Consider the following 18,861-nt stretch of genomic DNA (forward strand, 5'->3'; position numbering starts at 1 on the left):
AAAGTCATTAATGAATAATTTTGCAAGTGAAATAGTGTGGACTAGCAATGTCCAGACACATTTTCAGAGGAAATTTAAGTAATGTATTTTTCCCATTGAAATTCTTTGCGATTAACTTTTACTTGTTTTCTTCATAATTGTTCAAAAACAACTTTTCAGACTTGTGTAAAGGGAGCCATTTAGTACAATTTACCCAGTTTAGTGTATTTAAATATAGGCAAATTGTGTTTTTATTTAACAAATGACTTTGTTCTCTTGAATTATCCAAAAAGTGAGGTAATTGAAAATAAGCAAAGATAAACCCAGAGTAAAAGAAAATGTTTAGAACACAACGGAAATAAATTTAAAGGTATCCTTTTTACAGTCTTTTTGCATTTGGGGAAATCATATCATTTTGCTTTAATTCCTTAACCATCTTCTCTCTATAGTTATTTCAGAAGATTTAATGGTTAATCACTTTTTACCAGGACTCAGGTGTTTAAGGAATGACATGGAACACCTCTCACCAGAGCATGAGGTAAGCATCTGTGGGCATTGTTAATGCATGTGTATGATTGGGTTTACATCTTTTTTCTCAAGCAGACATCTCTACTTCTTTGTCTAGAATCTTGATTATTTTCACTATTTTTAAAAGATTATTATTCACTATTAGTACTATAGATTGTTTTATGAAGTTAAAAGTCTTTTCAGATATTTCAAGGTCACTTTTATAAACTTAGATTTTTTTTAAAAATCCAATTGTATAATCTGCAGTCATTTAAAGTTGAAAGGGATGGACAGATGGAACCAATCTTTGGACATCATCATCACCTAGATCTATCCTGTTTCTGAAATCTCAAACTCTGAGCTTCACTTCTCAAACCACAATCTTTTATTTTACTTTTTATTTTTATTGTAACACCTCTGGCCTTTCAGCCCCTTCCTATTTTTCCAGTCTGTCTGTATCTTTTGGATTCCTTTGTTCCCTGCCCAGCCTAAGATCTCCATGATCAGCCATTTCACCTGGGCTATTCCCTTTGGAACACTCTGTAATCCCAAACTGCCCAACTTGCCTCACCTGGATGCCTCCCTCATCTTTAACCCTGACACAAAAGCATAATGGTCTAGTAAAACGGAACTTCAGTTAAGTGAACACTGGATCCTAGATTTGGAGCTGGCAGGGACCTTAGAGGTCATCATCTAGTCCATCTCCTTCATTTTACTGAGAAGGATGCATGATAAGAGAGGACATCTGCTTGAACACTCCCTTGGTATTAAGAGGAGCTGATAATTTCTTTACTTGCTTTAATGTCAGTTTCCTCTTTAAAAACGTGGAAGAAGCAGTCAAGGGAAAGTCCTTTCTGGATCTGATTGTCATCAAAACTGAGGAGCTAGTTTCAGGTGTGGAAATGATTGGCACCTTGGAAGACAGGGGAGTGAAGACTCTCCCCTAGAATTTGTAGTGATAGAGAAGAAAGCAGATTTCAAAGGAGAGCTATGTGGGTTCCCATGGACTAAAATTCTTTAAAGACTATTAACTTAGAAAAGATGGTAGGATCTTAAGAATGAAATTCCAAAACTAAAATGTTGATGAACTTTCTAAAGGGGAACTTTCTAAAAGGACCAGTGTAGAAACATAAAGGTCTCGTCAACTCATCTACTTTAATAAATATATATAAAGATGATGGAAGTAAACTGGCAACATAGGAAGCCTGGCATGGTACCAAAAGAACTGTGGCATTAGGGCTGAAATTAAAGTTGATCTGAAGCTGAAAATGAAAACCAGAAGGTATTTTTTAGAAAGACTAAAGGTGGCCTAGAATCACTACCTAGGTGTATAGGATAAATCAGACAGCTGAGAGGAGGTAAAACCTGCCAATTTTTATTTTCACATAATACAATTTTAAAGTGAGAAGAAACTCCAGTGGCTGTCTACTTCAGCCCATATCAGAAGAACAATCCCTATTACAACACACCTAATGATTATTTTTTTATATGTACTACTTTCTTTATATTGTCTCCCTATCAGAATGTAAGATCCTTGAGGGCAGGGACTATTTTTGGTTTTTGTTTTTATCTCAAGCTCTTAGCACAGTGCCTGGCACATAGAAAACTCATAATAAATGTTGATTGATTGATTGGGTTAAACTGTTTCTGCTATATCTACTCCCACTGCTGGCTTGTCAAACATTACTCTCACAAGGTGCTCTGAAAATAACACTGTCTAACCCAAACTGTCTCTTCACTGCTATTTAGCAGTTAAGTTTTTTCATCTTTCATCAATGTCTATTCTATTCCCCACAGTAGCTGCTTCATAATGTTAGTTACTTTTGGCAAATTATTTCCTAATTTATGACAAAGTTTCAGGCCATTAGACTCCTGTTCCAATTTGATTGTATCTTTCCAGAGTCCTAAAATAGTCTTCTAAAACATGACTACTTCCTTAAGCAGTTGCTGTCTTTCTCGTCTTCCTTTCAATTAAAAATGTATGCACGTAGTACCTAACTATATCCAAGGCACCGTAATAAGTTCTTTGAGGAATAATATCCTCTACTTTCTGCTCTTTTATTTTAGTTTAATTCAATGTTTATTAGTGTGTAAGATGTGACAAGCACTGTTTCTCTTCATCAACATTTGCTCCTTGACCATTTGAAACTTTTTTTCTTCCTCTTAACCTAAAGTACTTTCTAAAACAGCACCAACAATATATTCATGAAATCCAAAGGCTTTTTCCCAGTCTTCATTCTTTATTCTGCTTGTAGCATTTCATTCTGTTGCCACCCCCTTCATTCTTAAAACCATCTCCCCCTCTTGGAGTTGGTGATAATGCGCTACTTTGCGTTTCTTCTTTGACCTTTTCTCCTTACCTTATGATAGGGGAGTTTCTCAAGGTTCTGACTTCTGCCATATTGTCTCCCTACATTAAAATAGTCCCTACGTGGGATCTGTGAACTTTTTTTTTAATGCATTGAAAAATTATTCTGAGATCTGTAATTGTCTTAAGACTGCTAGAGGATTCCATGATGCGAAAAAAGTTACAAATGTATCCTCCATATGAATCTACAGGTTCTACTGCTAATGTCTCCTGGACTCTGCAGTCCCCCTTTCCAACCTTTTGTCACATATTTTCACTTAGATAGAAATATCTAGCTTTTCAAACTCAGTATGTCTAAAAATAAATTCATTATTTAATCTTGTTGCATTATCTGTAACTCCATCATTTTACAGACAAAGACACCAACACAATGCAGTTGAATGGATTTGCCCAAGGTAACACAGGTACCAAGTCAAGGATATGAAACTGGATCCCCTAGTAAGCATATTTTCCTAATTGACTTAGGGTGGTATTTAACAGGAGAGACAGGCACAATTTTTATGATTGTAGACTCTAGACTGATAAGAAATTAAATGAAGGTAAGTATAACACACAATATGTATTGATTTTTCATTCATTTAACATACATTTTAAGCCCTTGCTTTGTTCAGAACCACATACTTAGTGTTAGGGGAAATACAAATATTAGCTACAATACAGCTCAGATCCTGTAGTGTTAACGTTTTTTTGGAATGTGGAGGGTTAGAATTATGACCCAAAGTTAGATTATTGCAATATACATTATTATATACTAAGTAGATTGGAAGGTTGCAAAATAGTACTATTTAAAATTAAAAGAAGAATATAATTAGGGGGAGAGGGGTGAGGAGCAGGTGAGTTGTACTTAAATGGACGTATAGGTGAGTCATCTAACTTACCACATTGTTACAAGATCTCAGGGGGTCTTTAGGATTCTCTTTAAGGCACTAATGGTTCATTTTTTTTCATGCTTTAATATTTTCTATTCATGCTTTAGTTTCCTTTTTCTGGTTTTGATCATTTTTCCTTCTGATTTTGAGTATTTTCTCCATTGGTTTGTATATTTCTCTCCTCTGGTTTTGATTATTTTTCTTTTTGTTATCTTTGCTCGTTCAGGCTTTTTTCTTGTATCCACATCGCTAATTCTCTGGCTTCTCCCTCTTTATTCATGCTGTAGAGTAGAGCAGCATCAGGGTCACCTCATCCCCCTCACTTTGGGACATATAAAGTACTCTACCTTGGTGTCCTGCTTTGAGTAGCCTCCCAGTGACTAGGATCAGCTCAATTTCTAGTCACCTTTCCCTAAAGCCCAAAACTAAGCAGTACTGTTCTCAACTCACCTCATTTCTCTTGCCATTGCTCCCTTACCTTCCTTTGACCAAGCAAAGGAGACTGCTTCTTGTTAGGTGTTTGAGCAGATTCCCTGAGGGTGTGACCTTACCCAAGGGCCAGCTCATGCTCAAGTCTGATATCTTGTGAAACTTTGGCCCACTGCACCCGTCTGATGGCAGTGATGGGGAGAGGGCGTTGTCGAGTATATGCTGTAAGTTTAAAGTTCTCTGGTGTTCATCCATAAGATTAGTACTTTACTGAGACTATTTTGTCTTCTTTTGTGAGGATTAGGTCTTATTACATGTGGTGCATAATTCCTTTCTTTGGAAGAAGAAAACTTGAGGGGTTGAAAGAAAGTTATTGCATCATCTTGTTGGTCACCAGAAATAAAACTAAATGTGTTCTTTAGTGACCTAAGAATTTTGCTTCTATAACATTTAGTTTTTTTGATATCTAATTCCTTTTCTTTTTAATAAGATAAACTTATTTTTCAGCATGGAATCCTGGATATGTGTGGGTCTTTTATATTAAAACTTTTCTTCTAGCTTACAACATGTGAAACAGTTCCTTTCCTTTATACTTCAGTAGAAAAGCTTTATCTCAGTTAGTCATTGTCACTTCTACTTACAGTTCTCTAGAGACACCTTGAATTTAATTAGAACATCTGCAAAGTAGCTTCTGGGGTTTCAGTTTTCTTCACTTGTTTCATTTTCTATTTAAGAGACTTCCAGAGCCATGTCCATTACAGGTCATTATGGACTCTTAAACTTGAACCCCTGCTAACTGATAACTCCCCTCATCAGGGTCATCCACCGCTCTTTTGAAGTTCTTAAGTGTTCAGTCCCAAAGCTGTAGTGCAGCTACACCCTGACTGGCCTTCAAAAAGGTGAGGAAAGGTTATACTTGTATTGTTTTCCTCCAGTAATTAAAATGGGCCAGGGTCCTGCAGATATCCCACAGCTTTAAAAAGAATTCCCCAGAACTGGGACCACACAAATCCTCCAAGCACTGCCCTTCTCAGCCTGGTCCTCCTGCCATAGCTGACGTAGCCATCCTCCAGTTGTATTTGGAGGCTCACAATTTCCCATATGTTCTAGGCTGAGCACCATGAGATAAAACGGCTGTTCTTCCTTGATTTAGACAAGACAGAGGGAAGTGGTGTGGAGCTAACACTGACCTAAATCTCTGCTTATTCAAAGGGGGTGTGGGTGTGAGTGTGTATGTATAGAAGTCCCATCTAGAAATCTAATACTGATTTTTGTATTTGGAATTTGGAATTACAAACATAAAATAATAAATATACATAAATACGTAATAAAAATATAGAGAATAAATAAAATACTAATGTTTATATTTGAAAGTTAGCCATGGTGTAGAAGCAAGATACGTTAGGGAGGGGAATATCTAAAAAACTGTTATTTCTAAGCATTTGTCCAATACTGGTACTCATTATTTTGGTAAATATTAGCATTTTGAACATGGAGAAAAGTACTAGATAATCCTAAACTCTCAGAGTTAGAAGCTCTCTAGTCCAGCTCATACCCACATGGGAATCATCTGTACGATATACCCAACAGCATGTCATCTAGACATGACTTTAGGACCTCTTGGATATTCATAAAGAGACAGCGATCGAGAGTTGGCTTAAGAGAGAGGTGGAGAACCTATGGCCTTTTAGGTCCTTGGGTGCGATCTTTTGACGGAGTCCAAGTTTTACAGAACAAATCCTTTTATTACAGGGATTTGTTCTGTGAATTTTGGATTCAGGCAAAGGGCCATACATGTGGCCTTGAGGCTTTAGGTTCCCCTCCCCGGCCTAAAAGCCACAAAAATCGAGATTCAATTCCTGCCTTTGGCTCTGTGACTCTGGACAACTTCTCAGTCCACCAGACCATTATCTTAGACTATGAGTTATACATCTGCCTTGGTGCAGGCAGTTTCCTACAGTACTGAAAGTCATAGACTTGGAAAAAAAGGGGAGGAAGTATACAGCCATGAACGTGGCATTCTATTAACAGCAGATCTTTTTCATCAGGTTATTCTAAGTTCCATGATAAAGGAATGTGAACAAAAGGTAGAGAACAAAACCGTCCAAGAGCCTCCTGGGTAAGTAAGACTGGGATTATTGTACAGTATTTAGTGTAGGACGTTAGCAGTGTCTTGAATTTTGTTTTATTTTGTAATCAGATAATTGATAATTGTAATCAGATCAACAAGAGTTTAGTCTAGAAAATGTTTAATTTTGTGAGTTATCTGTATGAGGCCACTACAATGCAGAAAGGATTGTGACTTGATGCTGTGAGTGTTTTATTCACATTTCTAACCTATCATTAGCTTTAAGATTCTCTGAGAAGTAAAATTATCAACTTAAGTATGAAAGAGTTAAGTAAAGAAGAGCTGCAAAGGAACATCGTCTTTATAATCTGGCATGTATCAGTGCAGTGAATAGAGTGTCTGGCCTGGAATCAAGAGGACCTGAATTCAAATTCAACCTCAGGCACTTAATAGTTGTATTACCCTGGGCAAATCATTTAACCCTGTTTGCCTCAGTTAACTCATCTGTAAAATGAGCTGGAGAAGGAAATGGCAAACTGTTTCAGTTTCTTTGCCAAGAAAACCCCAAATGCAATCAGAGGAGTCAGACATGAGTAAAATGAATGAACACCAACTCATATTGGGGGGGAGAGGGATACACACACACACACACACACACACACACACACACACACACACACACACACGTGTGTGTATATATATTGTAAAACAAACTAAACATGGAAAATACTTTGTATTCTAACTGAACTGATATTGATGTAACAACTCTGATTAAAACCTTCTACAAAAGTAAAATCCCTTTTCCATAGTTAGAATTTTTATTCATAGATAATTAAATCATTAGATTATGTAAGGATTTTTTTTTCCATTCAGCAAAAATTTTTAAATTAGTTCTAGTCCAAAGATCATCAGACTGCTAATATCAGACGATGCTTTGATTACTTCACTAATAAGTTTAGGTTTATTTTTTTATACATTTTTTTTTTAACAAAAGTTTGCAAAGATTATTTGCCATCTTTGGTTTGTTAATTAAATTGTAAAGCATTTTAGAATCAGGTCAAGGGAAAAAAACCTCCATGAAAAATGATGAATTTGCAGTAGTTGAGGGGAAAGATGCAAAAGACATCCTTCCTGTTCATTCTACATACAAAAATAAATAACTTTTCACATTCACATCCTTCTTAGTTAAATTTCATTTAGAATGTATTTTAAATGCAATATTGAAAAAAGAGAAATGCTTTTGTAACTTCCCAAGATTGCTTCCTTTATGTAACCTTCCCTTTTTTTACAGTTCTGTTTTTTCATATACAGCATTAGAAAATTCTTCTTTGGGGGGAAAGAGTTGGGAATTATTTAAAAAGTTGCTTGAAGCATTCTAGGTTCAGAAAATTAATATTTACCAAAACAATGAGTACCAGTATTAGACAAATGTTTAGAAATAGCAATTTTTTATGCATCTGAGAATTATAGAAAGGAAGAAATTGCCAACTTCACTAAATAAACACCTAATTAAAATGGGCACATTTGGAAATGGATTTTAAAATTTTTTGTGTAACTCAGGTATTTATTTTGGATATTTAATATATATAAAGCTGGCTTTTCAAAAGGATATAACAGTGTAAAATAGTTATTTTGGCAAAAATCGTTACCTCTGTTTTAAAAGAAGGCATTATATCATCTTTAATGTGTGAGAGGAGCTGCCTTGTCTGCTTAATGATAATCTGTCTTAGAAATTTTAACAAAACAGTAATATTTAAGTTTTAATGATGTGCGTCACATAGTTAAAAAAATTTCATTAGAAAGAGCCATTTAGTAGGATAATTTTTTATTTAGCTGTTGTTAAGAAGAAAGGATGGAAAAACTCTTAGATATAAAAATGTTTTTGTGTCAGGACAGCAGAGGGAAATGATCACTCATCTGTACTGCTATTACCTTGTCTTGGAAGTTTTCCTTTTAAGGACTGCAATGCCAAATGACCCTTTATTTTGTGAATTGCCATCACTTAGTCAGTTTGGATTTACAAAAGCAAGACCCGGAGAGATTGCTTGTTGACCAAGTTACTGATTTGATTACTATGATAAATGTTAGATCTCTCTACAAGCAGACTGTAGATTAGCTACTACTGGGTGCTTATTGTTTCAGAGAATTATAATGATCTAGTTCATTTGAAGAAAAAAAGCTCTCTGCAAAAAGCATTCCTTATGTTCCAAAATCTTTAGGGACAACAAGGGCTTGAAGGTGATTTTATGGCCAGAGTCTGAAGTACATAGACATATACAGTGGGTATATGTTACTCAGTTATTCAGTATATAATCATGTAATTGTAGAAATATTTTGTTTTTACTATCTGATTGTTTTCAGTAGAAAATGTAGATCTGAATTGCTTTTTAGTTTTTCAAAATAGCAATTGTAAAATTTGCATCTATAAAGCTAAATATTGGCCTTTAAAACAATCTGTCCATCAAGTAAGTAATGTTATTTTGCTCTGCAGACACGAGAGTAGGTCTGGATTTTTAACTCTACTTTTATCATCCTTCCCAGGATTATGTTGCTTGTAGTGTTACAATAGTCATAGTAGTAGTAGTATGTTTACTATTATATTACAAAAAAAATGCTCTGTAAATACAGAATATAGACACAGATATGTAAAACATAGCAGTCATATATTAGCCTTTAAAAGTAATTGTTTCTAAACTTTTGTTTTTATAACTTTGCTGTAAAAATACATTTGAGAGAAATGCAGCATATCATTAGTCATTCAGTGAGTACTTATTGAACACATTATGTACAAGGCTCCGTGGTAGATATTCAGAGAATTTTAAATGAGCATCCCTGCCTTCAGGAGGTTCACCAAGGGCCTGAGGAGTTAGGGAAGTATATGTATAAAAAGTTAGCTTAACAAACCAAGCAACTTCAACAGTAGTATAGCTCGTAAATCTTGATGGGAGTTAGAGAGATCTTTGTAAAGTAGTACTAATTTCAGAATATACTTTCTTAAGATATGTTGTCGAAAAATGTCAAAATGTATTGCTTTTTTCAGTTGTTTTTTATGAAATATTACAACTTCTTTCTAGTTCCATGTCAATTGCTGCAAGTTTAGTAAGTGAAGACACAAAGACCAAGTTTTTGAACAAAATGGGACAGTTGACAACATCTGGTGCCATGTTGGCCAACGTGTTTCAGAGGAAGAAATAAAAAAAGAAAGGAAATTCCCAGTTAACAAACACTAAGATGGACCTCAAGCAGACTGGTTCCTTGTACTTGAAGTACTTGCCTTTTTATTTCTTCTATTTATGTTCTTGCAGTATGATTTTATTCTAACCTCCAAAGATATTTGCACTGCTCTTGATTATTGCTGTGTATCTGTTAATTTTGGGGTTATAACTGTGGTTGATAGCAAATTGACTGTATCAAGTTGCTGTTCTGTGTTCTTGTCTTTTAGCATAATTTTTTTATATAGTGAAAAGTATTTTTTTTATTTTCTGAAGGGATATCGGCAAATATCTGTATTATACACTGAGCTATTACAATGGTACTTAAAATAATGTAAATTTGAAGTCATTGTTATGAAGTAATAAAAGTGGGAATTACTTATGTATTTAAATTATGAAAGAATAATGCAGACTTTTTATTGTTTCTAAACTGACTAGAAAGAGCCACCAGCATTACTCTGTGCCTTTTTGGAATTAAGTTTGTGTCTACTGTAGGAAGTGTCCTGTACTCCATTCATTCAGCATTTCTTTAGAATGCTGTGGTGAACCTGAGTTCCAAATCCTACAGTACATAGATAATGAAGAAACTTTCAGCATTTCAGAGCTTTTTATGTATACTCTTTAAGTGCTATTCCAGACTCTTCCAACACTACACATAATCAGCTTTCTGAGGAGATAAGCATAGAGGAATGGAGGATTTCATTGTTGTACTTTTACATTGCCCAGTAGCCAAGGTGAGTTTGCAACTGATGTGTAATAAATTTAAATGCATGAAGTAGATTCATTTGAGGTTGAGATGAAATAATAATTGTCTATTATATCCCAAGTCAGAATATTTCAAAAAATACTGAAATCTAATGTTCTTGTAAAATGTTTTCTTCAAGGTATTATCCTCTTAATTTTTTTTGAAAAATATCTTTTAATTCCTTATAGCACACCTTTCCTGCCTCCACTGGAAAAAGAATACTGAAAAGTCTGGACTTTGGGGGGAGGTTTTCTTTTTTGTAAAAACTGACTTGGCCAAATTACTACTGTTGTTGGACATTTCCTTCATTGCCCTTTGAATTCAGTCTGTACTTTTTTTAATTGCCCTTTGCATGTAGTCTTAAGTCAGTGTGCAATTCCACTGAAACTTTACAATCTGTGCTCTTGTAACTTGAGGTTGGGGGTAGATAACACAGTGAGTGGAAGGTAGAGTTTGATTGGGTTTGAGGGGAGGGGTTGGAAGGATTTTTTGAAAGATATGTGATATTTTAGTAGCTAAGAGAAATTCCAGATTGAACATAGTTAATGCACATCACTAATCCTTATTTGGTATAAAATGTTTTTATGCATTTGGAACATAGTTGGAAAACACTCATTTCTTGTGAAAGACGACTTGGTACACATCGTTCTCAACCATGTGAAGAATTCACTATAGGCAAATTCTTTATGAAACCATTTCTCATATCCAGTGAAATAATTGTTGAATAATTAGTCTACCTGGGAACTGTTGGGTTCTAGGCATTCCTGAGAAATTGAAAGTGGCTACCTTTCATGTCAAATATGTTGATCTATTATAAATAAAAGGTTTTGCATACTTGCTTTGTAATTTTTTTCTACTTAGAATTTCTACTGTTATCTCCAAACAGATGTGAAGGACAAAAGAGTACCAAAACTTTGCCTCAGTTTGGAAGCTTTATTTACGTAATCTACCTCCTTGCTTTCTTCTTGAAAGGGGAATGTGTCATTGTAAGAGTGACACTAAGAAATTTCCGAGATATCAAAGAAAAATATGAAACTAAGAAAACAGGTATATATTTGTGCCAAAATGAATGCATGTGATGAATTATCGTTCTGCTTCATGGCTAAAATATTTTTATTTAACTGATCAAGTTTCATTTTAGTTCAGAAGACAGTCAGAAAAATTGATAACAAAATGCAGTACCTTTCATGGTACAATCAACTCTCTCTTATGATCTTCAAGCAGTGTGGCATGAGTCAGTGAAATATGTCAATACAGATACTTTTATATGAGTTTTAATTCCACATGTAGTTGTTTGCCATTTTTATTTTAAAAAATAATAAAACAGATTGCGTATTTATGAATAAGTAGCTGGAGGGAAATAGATTAACTAAAATCTACTGGAATTAGCAATAAGACTGCTGCTTTTATTCTGAAATAAATCTGTGGCTAATACGATCGTAAATTTAGAAATAGAAGGGACCTTAGAGGCAATTTAAACCAACCCCCTCATTACATAGGTGAAGAAACTGAGGCCCAAAGATTTTTAAGTGTCTTGCCTACGAGGGCCCGGTAGGTCACAAAGCTAGTAAGTGACAGAACCCAGATACAAACCCAGTTCCTCTGATTTCAGACCCAGCAGACTTTCTACTACCACATTCCATGGTGGAAACAGAAATAATCTTAACTGCTAACAGTTGTGTAACCCCTGCTATGTAATAGGCATTGTGCTAAGCACTTGACAACTACTCAGTCCTCACAGCGATCCTGAGAGGTTGGTGCTATTATTATCTCCCTTTTACAGTTGAGACAGGCAGAGGGATTTAAGTGATTTACCCAAGGTCACACAGCTAGTAAAGTGTCAGAGGCTGTATTTGAACTTAATTTTCCCTGACTCCAGTCTTGGCACTCAGTCCACTATGCCACTAGCTGCCTTCGTGATAAACAAAATAAGAGTGTTGCAAAGTAAGCCAGAGGTTTAAAAAACTCAAATCTAAAAGCCTAGTAGGTATTAAAAATGTAACTGAATTGTTTCAAAAAAAAAATTCTATGTTTTTATAATATTTAAATAGCAAAAGACTTAAAAATCTTAGAACAGAAGAATATTTACTATACACAAAACTGTAGATATTTAAAGGATCTGTAATTTCATTGGATTAGGGGTGGGGAACCTGCAGCCTTGAGGCCACATGTGGCCCTGTAGGTCCTCAAGTGCAGCCCTTTGTGAAGTTTGGATTCAGTCAAAGGGTCATACTTGAGGACCTAGAAGGCCACATGTGGCCTCAAGGCTTCAGGTTCCCCCACCTCTAGATTAGGCATTTCTTTTAAAGATGATCACAATCTGTCTTTGCATTAGTATATGGTCTTCATAAGTTACTCTGAGGGAAAGAAAATCACCTACTGGCCAACATCACTACAATCAATTAGTCTTGTTCTCAGACAACAGATATAGTCTGTTGTTTAGCCTCGAGTTTAACTTTTAATTTGGTAGGACGGATTTTATTATCTGTTGGAACCTTAGGAACCCAGGATTATCTCCATACAATAAGACTTCAGCGAAAAATTTATACACGTGTACATGAGCAGCTATAGTTTCCAAAACAGACCAACAAAAACATTTGTATACCATTCACGTGTTCTGGGTCTTCAGTTGTTTTTGTAACTCACATAGAAATCTTTGCTGAATATTCCATTGGCATCTACACAATGGATTGAATTATGGATGATTTCATAAACCAATCCCTATACCCACTATAAACCCAATATTAGAATTTGTCTAAGCATCCTAATAATAGTGTAGCATTTTTAGTAACATCAAAAGACTCTCTTCGTATTGATGTATTTGGTAAGGAGATTTACTCAGTTTGTAATCAATTTGACTATTTAGTTTGTCCAGGTATTGGAAAAGTCAAATCAATACGCATTGTCTTGTGTCTTTTGCTGGCTCTTGAATTCCCACAAGGCCACTCTGTGATCATTAGAAATTTAAAGACTTCTTTCTCTAGATACCGAACTTGTTTGACTTTAATGAACTGTGAGTAGTGACTACTTTCGCCAGGAATCAACATACCATATTAGTTTCTTTTTGCTGGTGTAAAAAGCTGCAGCACAAACTGGTTTACTGTAAATTCTGTGTATAACATGCATGTATAAAGAGCTTTTATGAGAAAAAGAAGCCTTAGAACATTACAAATTGACTGTTTAATGAAGCTCCAGCCTCTGAAGCAGATGTTTTCTTATAAGCATGTTTGCATACATGACTTTCATTTGAAATAGCTTGTTTCTGATGTTATTGCTTTAATGTGCTCTTTTGTGTTGCTGTTACTTAATTTCACTATAGATTTTCTTAAAAACCTTAAACTGAATTTAGTCAGTTACAAATGACAGAGGTATTAGTAGCTGAAGTAGCCAATTTGTACACACCAACTGAATAAATTGAGTTGTTGACTACTTGCATACCAGCTAAAGCAATTCTATCGGCCATTTCATCCCAAATATACTGTGGAATCAGGATTCTAATCCAGTTCTCAGATTGGACCAAACCTCCAATTTGCATCTATCCTAATTCATCAACTCGACAAAACTTTGTTGATTTGGATTGTATCTTGTATTGTTTATTCATGCATGTTGAAAAGATAATGCCCTAAAATAAAAACTGTTTAACCTCACATTCCCTGCCCCCCACCAAAAAAAAAAGGAAACCAGCCACCTCCTTGGAAGTACACCAGAAATATCATCTCAGTTCATTAAGAGATGATGTGCTACGTTCCTGAGCTATATACACACACATACACACACAAAGAAGGGTTCTGTAGCTATAAGGAAAGTAATTCACATTTGCTTTTCTCTAAAGAATCCTCAAAAATATGTTTTATCTTATCTAAATAATATTCCCACAAGTATAATTTTACAGTTCTAATTTTTTAAATTCCACTAGAAGGGTATATTTGATTAGCATTCTGATTTCCATTAATTTTGTATTTTATGAGTGGAGTTCTTAAGCAAGTTTATTACATTACATAACTTATTTAATCTATTCCTTTTGTCTATAAGCCTATTTTGTTGCATATTGAAATTATTAAATACTTTTTCTTTATCTTCCAAATGTGTAAGTGCTTATGTTCAAGAAAGGGCCTATGTAACAGCAGATTCCTGTAATAATCACAAGGCCATCTGCTTTGGGAAAATCTGTGTCAACAAAATAGCTTCTTTGACCAAACAAGCATTGTATTATCTTTTTTTTTTTCCTTTTTTGGGCATTTTCCCAACTAGTTACTTGACTTTTGGGTCCTTTGTCAAGAGTAGGAAATACTCTGGGGATCTGTAAGATCTCAGTTCCTCCAAGGTGGCACAATCAAGCATGTACACTGGTCTGGAAGCAAGTAGAGATTTTTGTGCCCAGAATCTTAGTAGAGTTTCCTCTTCACAACCACCTCACCTCCAGTTCCTCCAAGCCAGCATTGGGGGCTGAGATTCAGATAAGCTGCAAGGGCAGGGCTGCCATACAGTGTGAGATAAAGATCAGCTGCTGCAGGACCTCTACACTGGACTGAGGTAAGAATCAGCTGCTCAGTGCCCCCAGGGGTTTTACGATCCAACAATGGATGCGGCTGCTGTAGGGGCTGTTGTGGGAACTGCTGATGCCTGCCCAATGTGGCCTCTGCAGGCCACTGCCTGAGGCAGGAGCTATGGAAAGGCCCTCCTCCCTTCTCAGCCAGCTGAAAAAACCCTCTCGCTGACCTTTGGTGCCTGTGGGTTGAGGGATCTGCTAACTGCTGCTACTACGACTGGGGATTCTGCCCCCCGAGGCCTGCTCACATCTTCCTCCCAGAGCCACGCCGTGCGACCAAGGCTGGGCTGGGCTCCACTCTGTGTCAGATGCAACAGATGTTTCAAGTCAGCCTGGGCTGGAAATCTCCTCCACTCTGTTGTTCTCCACTTCTGCTGCTCTAGAATTTGTTGAGAGTCTTTCTTTACAGGTATTTTATAGGCTGTGTGGGAAGAGCTAGTATATGTATCATTCTACTCTGCCATCTTGGCTCCGCCCCCTGTATTATCAACCTTGGAAATACATTTCTAGAAAAGCTGAGAAGAGTTCAGATGAATTTCATATCACAGAATAAATGTGTTCCTATGACATTATATATGAATTCTCATAAATCATTTTCCCATTGACTTACATTTCAAAGCTGCTTGATCTTTAGTTAACAATGGCATTGTTTCTTTGGATGTAAGTTATTTTTCTTTCAGGTAGTTAAAAATGTATATTAAAGTAGGAATACATATTAAAAAGCCTATACTGATAGTTTTTATGTGCAAAGGAATCCCTTTGTCATACATATAGTCACTGTATAATACAATTTGGGATAGTATATATTTCTGTGGATCAATTTCCTCCTCAGTGAAGTGAGAGTATTTTGGTGTCATAGACCATCCTCTTTGGAAGTCTGATTGAAGCCTTTGAATCTCTTCTTGGAATAATGTGTTCAAATGCTTACAATAAATTAAAAAATTATAAAGGAAACCAGTATATTTAGTTAGCGAGAAATTTTTAAAGTTCACAGGTCTCAGATTAAGATCTCTAAGACAGAGCTCTCAGTTCTAAGCACTAGGATAGCTATGATTTTTTTCTGTATCAAGATTTCTTAAAGCAAAGCTTATATATCTACCTTGCCAGTTCTACTCTAGAACCCTTTCTCTAGCCATGACAAAGCAAAAAAGTTCCTTAACTGATCATCTTCACAGGACTCAGAATAAAATGAGGAAGTAGTTATAAAAGAGCTTTTAGAAAGTGTAAAGTGTTATGCATATTCAAGGTGGTATTACAATTCTAATCCATTGACCATCTAATGCTCCACATAGGATCACAATTTTGGAGCTGTATCAGACTCTAGAACTCATCAGTTCATCCTCTTCTCCCCCATTACCCCTCATTTTACAGATGAAGAAAAGGAGGATTGAATCTCTGCTAAAGGAATCTCAAATCATTGCAATTATAGATTGTAATCTAGAATGGATGGTTAGAGATCATGTCATGAAAAAAGGCACTGCAAATGACTGGCCAGAGGTCTACACTGTTTAGTTAGTAGCTAAGATCAGACTAAGACCCAGACCTTTTTTCCCTCTCCATAGTTGCCGTCCACTTAGATCTAATACTTTATATAATAAGGGATGTGCTTGTCCAACACAAACCAATTAACAGTTGTTAAATTTTCAGTGCTAACAGTTATACCTTGGACATTGGTAGATTGCTACAAACCAGGGCTTGATTTATTATTTGATTATCTAGACTTAAGAAATTGATGGGGGAAATGATAATAACTGAGGTTAACCTTGAAAGTATGTCACATATACTTTTTTTAAAAACGTTTACCAGCACACCAATCAAAAATGTAAGTCAATGAAATTTAGGCCATTTTTCCTGGTCTTGGGTAAGCCTAATTCACATAAAGTTAAAGGCAAAGCCCTGCAAGTCTATTAGTACTTTTTCTTTCCTCTATAAATGCTCAGCATTCAATATGTGGTTTGCTGTTAAAGAATTGTTAGGCCTTCAAGACAGATGTCACTCATATCCTCAATTGTTAATTTGTGAGTATTTGTTAAGTGCTTCCTGTGTACAAAGCAACTATGCTAGGCATTGCAGGGAATACAAAGCCTTGGTAAGAAATAGTCCTTTGAACTTATAGTTTAATGGCAGGATCTGACACATCCATCCCATGTAGCATCTAGTTATACATTAGATCTTCCCTGGCTAACATGCCAGTCCCTTGACATTTGGTTGAAATTCCAAGCCCCTTTGATCTCACCATGTTTAGGCTTCTCACATAACCAAATACAGTTTTAGCCTGCTATATGTATTTTGAGTGTAACCTGTGGAAAATTTCAGATCATGTGACCAATAAGATGGAAGACTAGATATTTTCTCCAATCCTCACTTCTCAAACCTCTCCAAAATCATAATTATGTATCAAAAGTAATGCCATCTGTCTCCATGGTCTAGGACACCAACAACCCAAACAAGGTAAAAACTCAAATGAACTAACAAGAATCAAGAAGCCCTAACACATCAACTCCTAACACATCAACTCAGTGCTCCCTCCCAGCAGCAGGACCGCCCAAGCTGACCCACGTACTTCTAGCAAAGCTCAACTCTATACTCCAAGTCCTTCTCTGTTCCAAGTGCCTCAGAGGTTCAAGTGGCAGACATTTTCTCAGTCTACTAGAGCAGCAAGGAGAAGCAACATTCTGTGCAGTAACAAAGCTCAGCCAGAGAATAAAGGAACATAGGGAACTGGGGCAAGGACACATGAGGGATGAAAGGGGAGCAGAACTGTGTGGTACTGCACTAAACCTGAGGAAAAATGCCCAGCATCATTCTAGGACCAGTTCTGTCCCTCCAGAGGTCATTTGGGCAGCAGAGACCTAGGCTGGTAAACCATGAATTTCCCAATGTGAAAAAAAGTTGGGACAGTTTTAAGATCCAGCCTCCAGAGAAAACACCAGGAAAGGGGAAGGAGTCAGAAAAAGCAATAGACTGAAAATAAGGGGGTAAGGGGGAAAGAATGACTGAAATTACCAAAGATTTCAGATAGAAGGAAACTCTAAAGACTGAGCAAACGCAAATAGACCAACAGAGAAGATAGTCATCACAGAAGGAAAATTCCTTCTAGACCAGGGAAAGTAGTTCAGATATCTATGAATAAATATTGCAAGTCAAAGGGAAATGAATCAAATTCTGATGATGGTAGAGGACCCTCTGGACTCTGAAGAGATCATGGAACCAGCAGAATATGCCTCAATGGTTAAAACTACCATTGTGAAAGTCAAGTAACTCAGAATAGAAAACCTTGAATCCGCAGTAGCAGTCTCACCAAAGCAACAAAAGATAGAACACTCATTAGGAATGTAAATATGCACTGGTGAAGGGCAACCTGAGAAAGAAAAAAAAGTAGTATTAAAGGAAAATATGATCTTCAGACAAGGAAAATATATTGATCTTGAAGACAGGATGCATAGAGACAAATTAAGGATGATAAGGCTCCCAGAAGAACATGACAAGTCAAAAAACCTGAACATAATAATGTAAGAAATAATAAAGCTGCTCAGAACTTCTGAACACACAAAACAAAGTGCCAATAAAAAGAATCCAGAGATCTCCTCTAGAAAAAAATACTGTATGCTACAAACTCCAAGACACATAGTGCTCAAAATGAACAATTCCACTGACAAAAAATTCTGCAAGGAACCAAGAAAAACCTTCAAATATAAAGGAAGAGAAATTCTAATAACACACAAGACTTCAGCACCCTCCAGAAAACACAGGAAGTAACGGAACACTGTGTTCCAAATAGCAATGGAGCTCAAGATGCAATCCAAGGTAAATGCTGTAAATCTAAGTTTAATCATTTGTGGGGAAAGATGGATATTCAGTAAGAAAGCATTAAAAATATTCCTAGAAAGAAAACCAGGCTTGGAGACATCCCTTGCTTCTCAAACACCTCAGCAGAAGTACAAAAGTAATAAGTATAGTAGCTAACAATAACAATGGAGAGACCATTAAGAAATTTCTTTCTAAATGAACACAAGATGACAGGGAGAAAAGCAGAAGTCAAATAGAAGTGATGGCAGATACATCCCAACACTCCAGCTACAGGTTAATCTTTTTTTTTTTTCCCCTGGTGGGACTAAATTGCAGAGTAAGAAGG

General features: G+C 36.0%; 1 protein-coding gene across 5 annotated transcripts in view; it reads left to right on the plus strand.

The window, feature by feature from the left end:
* The window catches only part of RELCH (RAB11 binding and LisH domain, coiled-coil and HEAT repeat containing), a 139,392-nt gene extending 128,381 nt beyond the window's left edge, over positions 1–11,011 (plus strand). For 4 of the 5 annotated variants that reach the window (XR_011966315.1, XM_072605508.1, XM_072605507.1 and 1 more), the window contains 3 exons: positions 429–517; positions 6,201–6,271; positions 9,295–11,011. Coding sequence is in view for 3 of the 5 variants with exons in the window: in XM_072605508.1 (XP_072461609.1) it covers positions 429–517; positions 6,201–6,271; positions 9,295–9,415 (281 nt within the window). In the remaining 2 variants the exon portion in view is untranslated. The remainder of the gene's footprint in view (positions 1–428; positions 518–6,200; positions 6,272–9,294) is intronic. The other variant, XR_011966314.1, reaches the window with a different exon arrangement.
* Positions 11,012–18,861: the final 7,850 nt, after the last annotated feature.

Source organism: Notamacropus eugenii, chromosome 4 (genome assembly GCF_028372415.1).
Source record: "Notamacropus eugenii isolate mMacEug1 chromosome 4, mMacEug1.pri_v2, whole genome shotgun sequence".
Lineage (NCBI taxonomy): Eukaryota > Metazoa > Chordata > Mammalia > Diprotodontia > Macropodidae > Notamacropus > Notamacropus eugenii.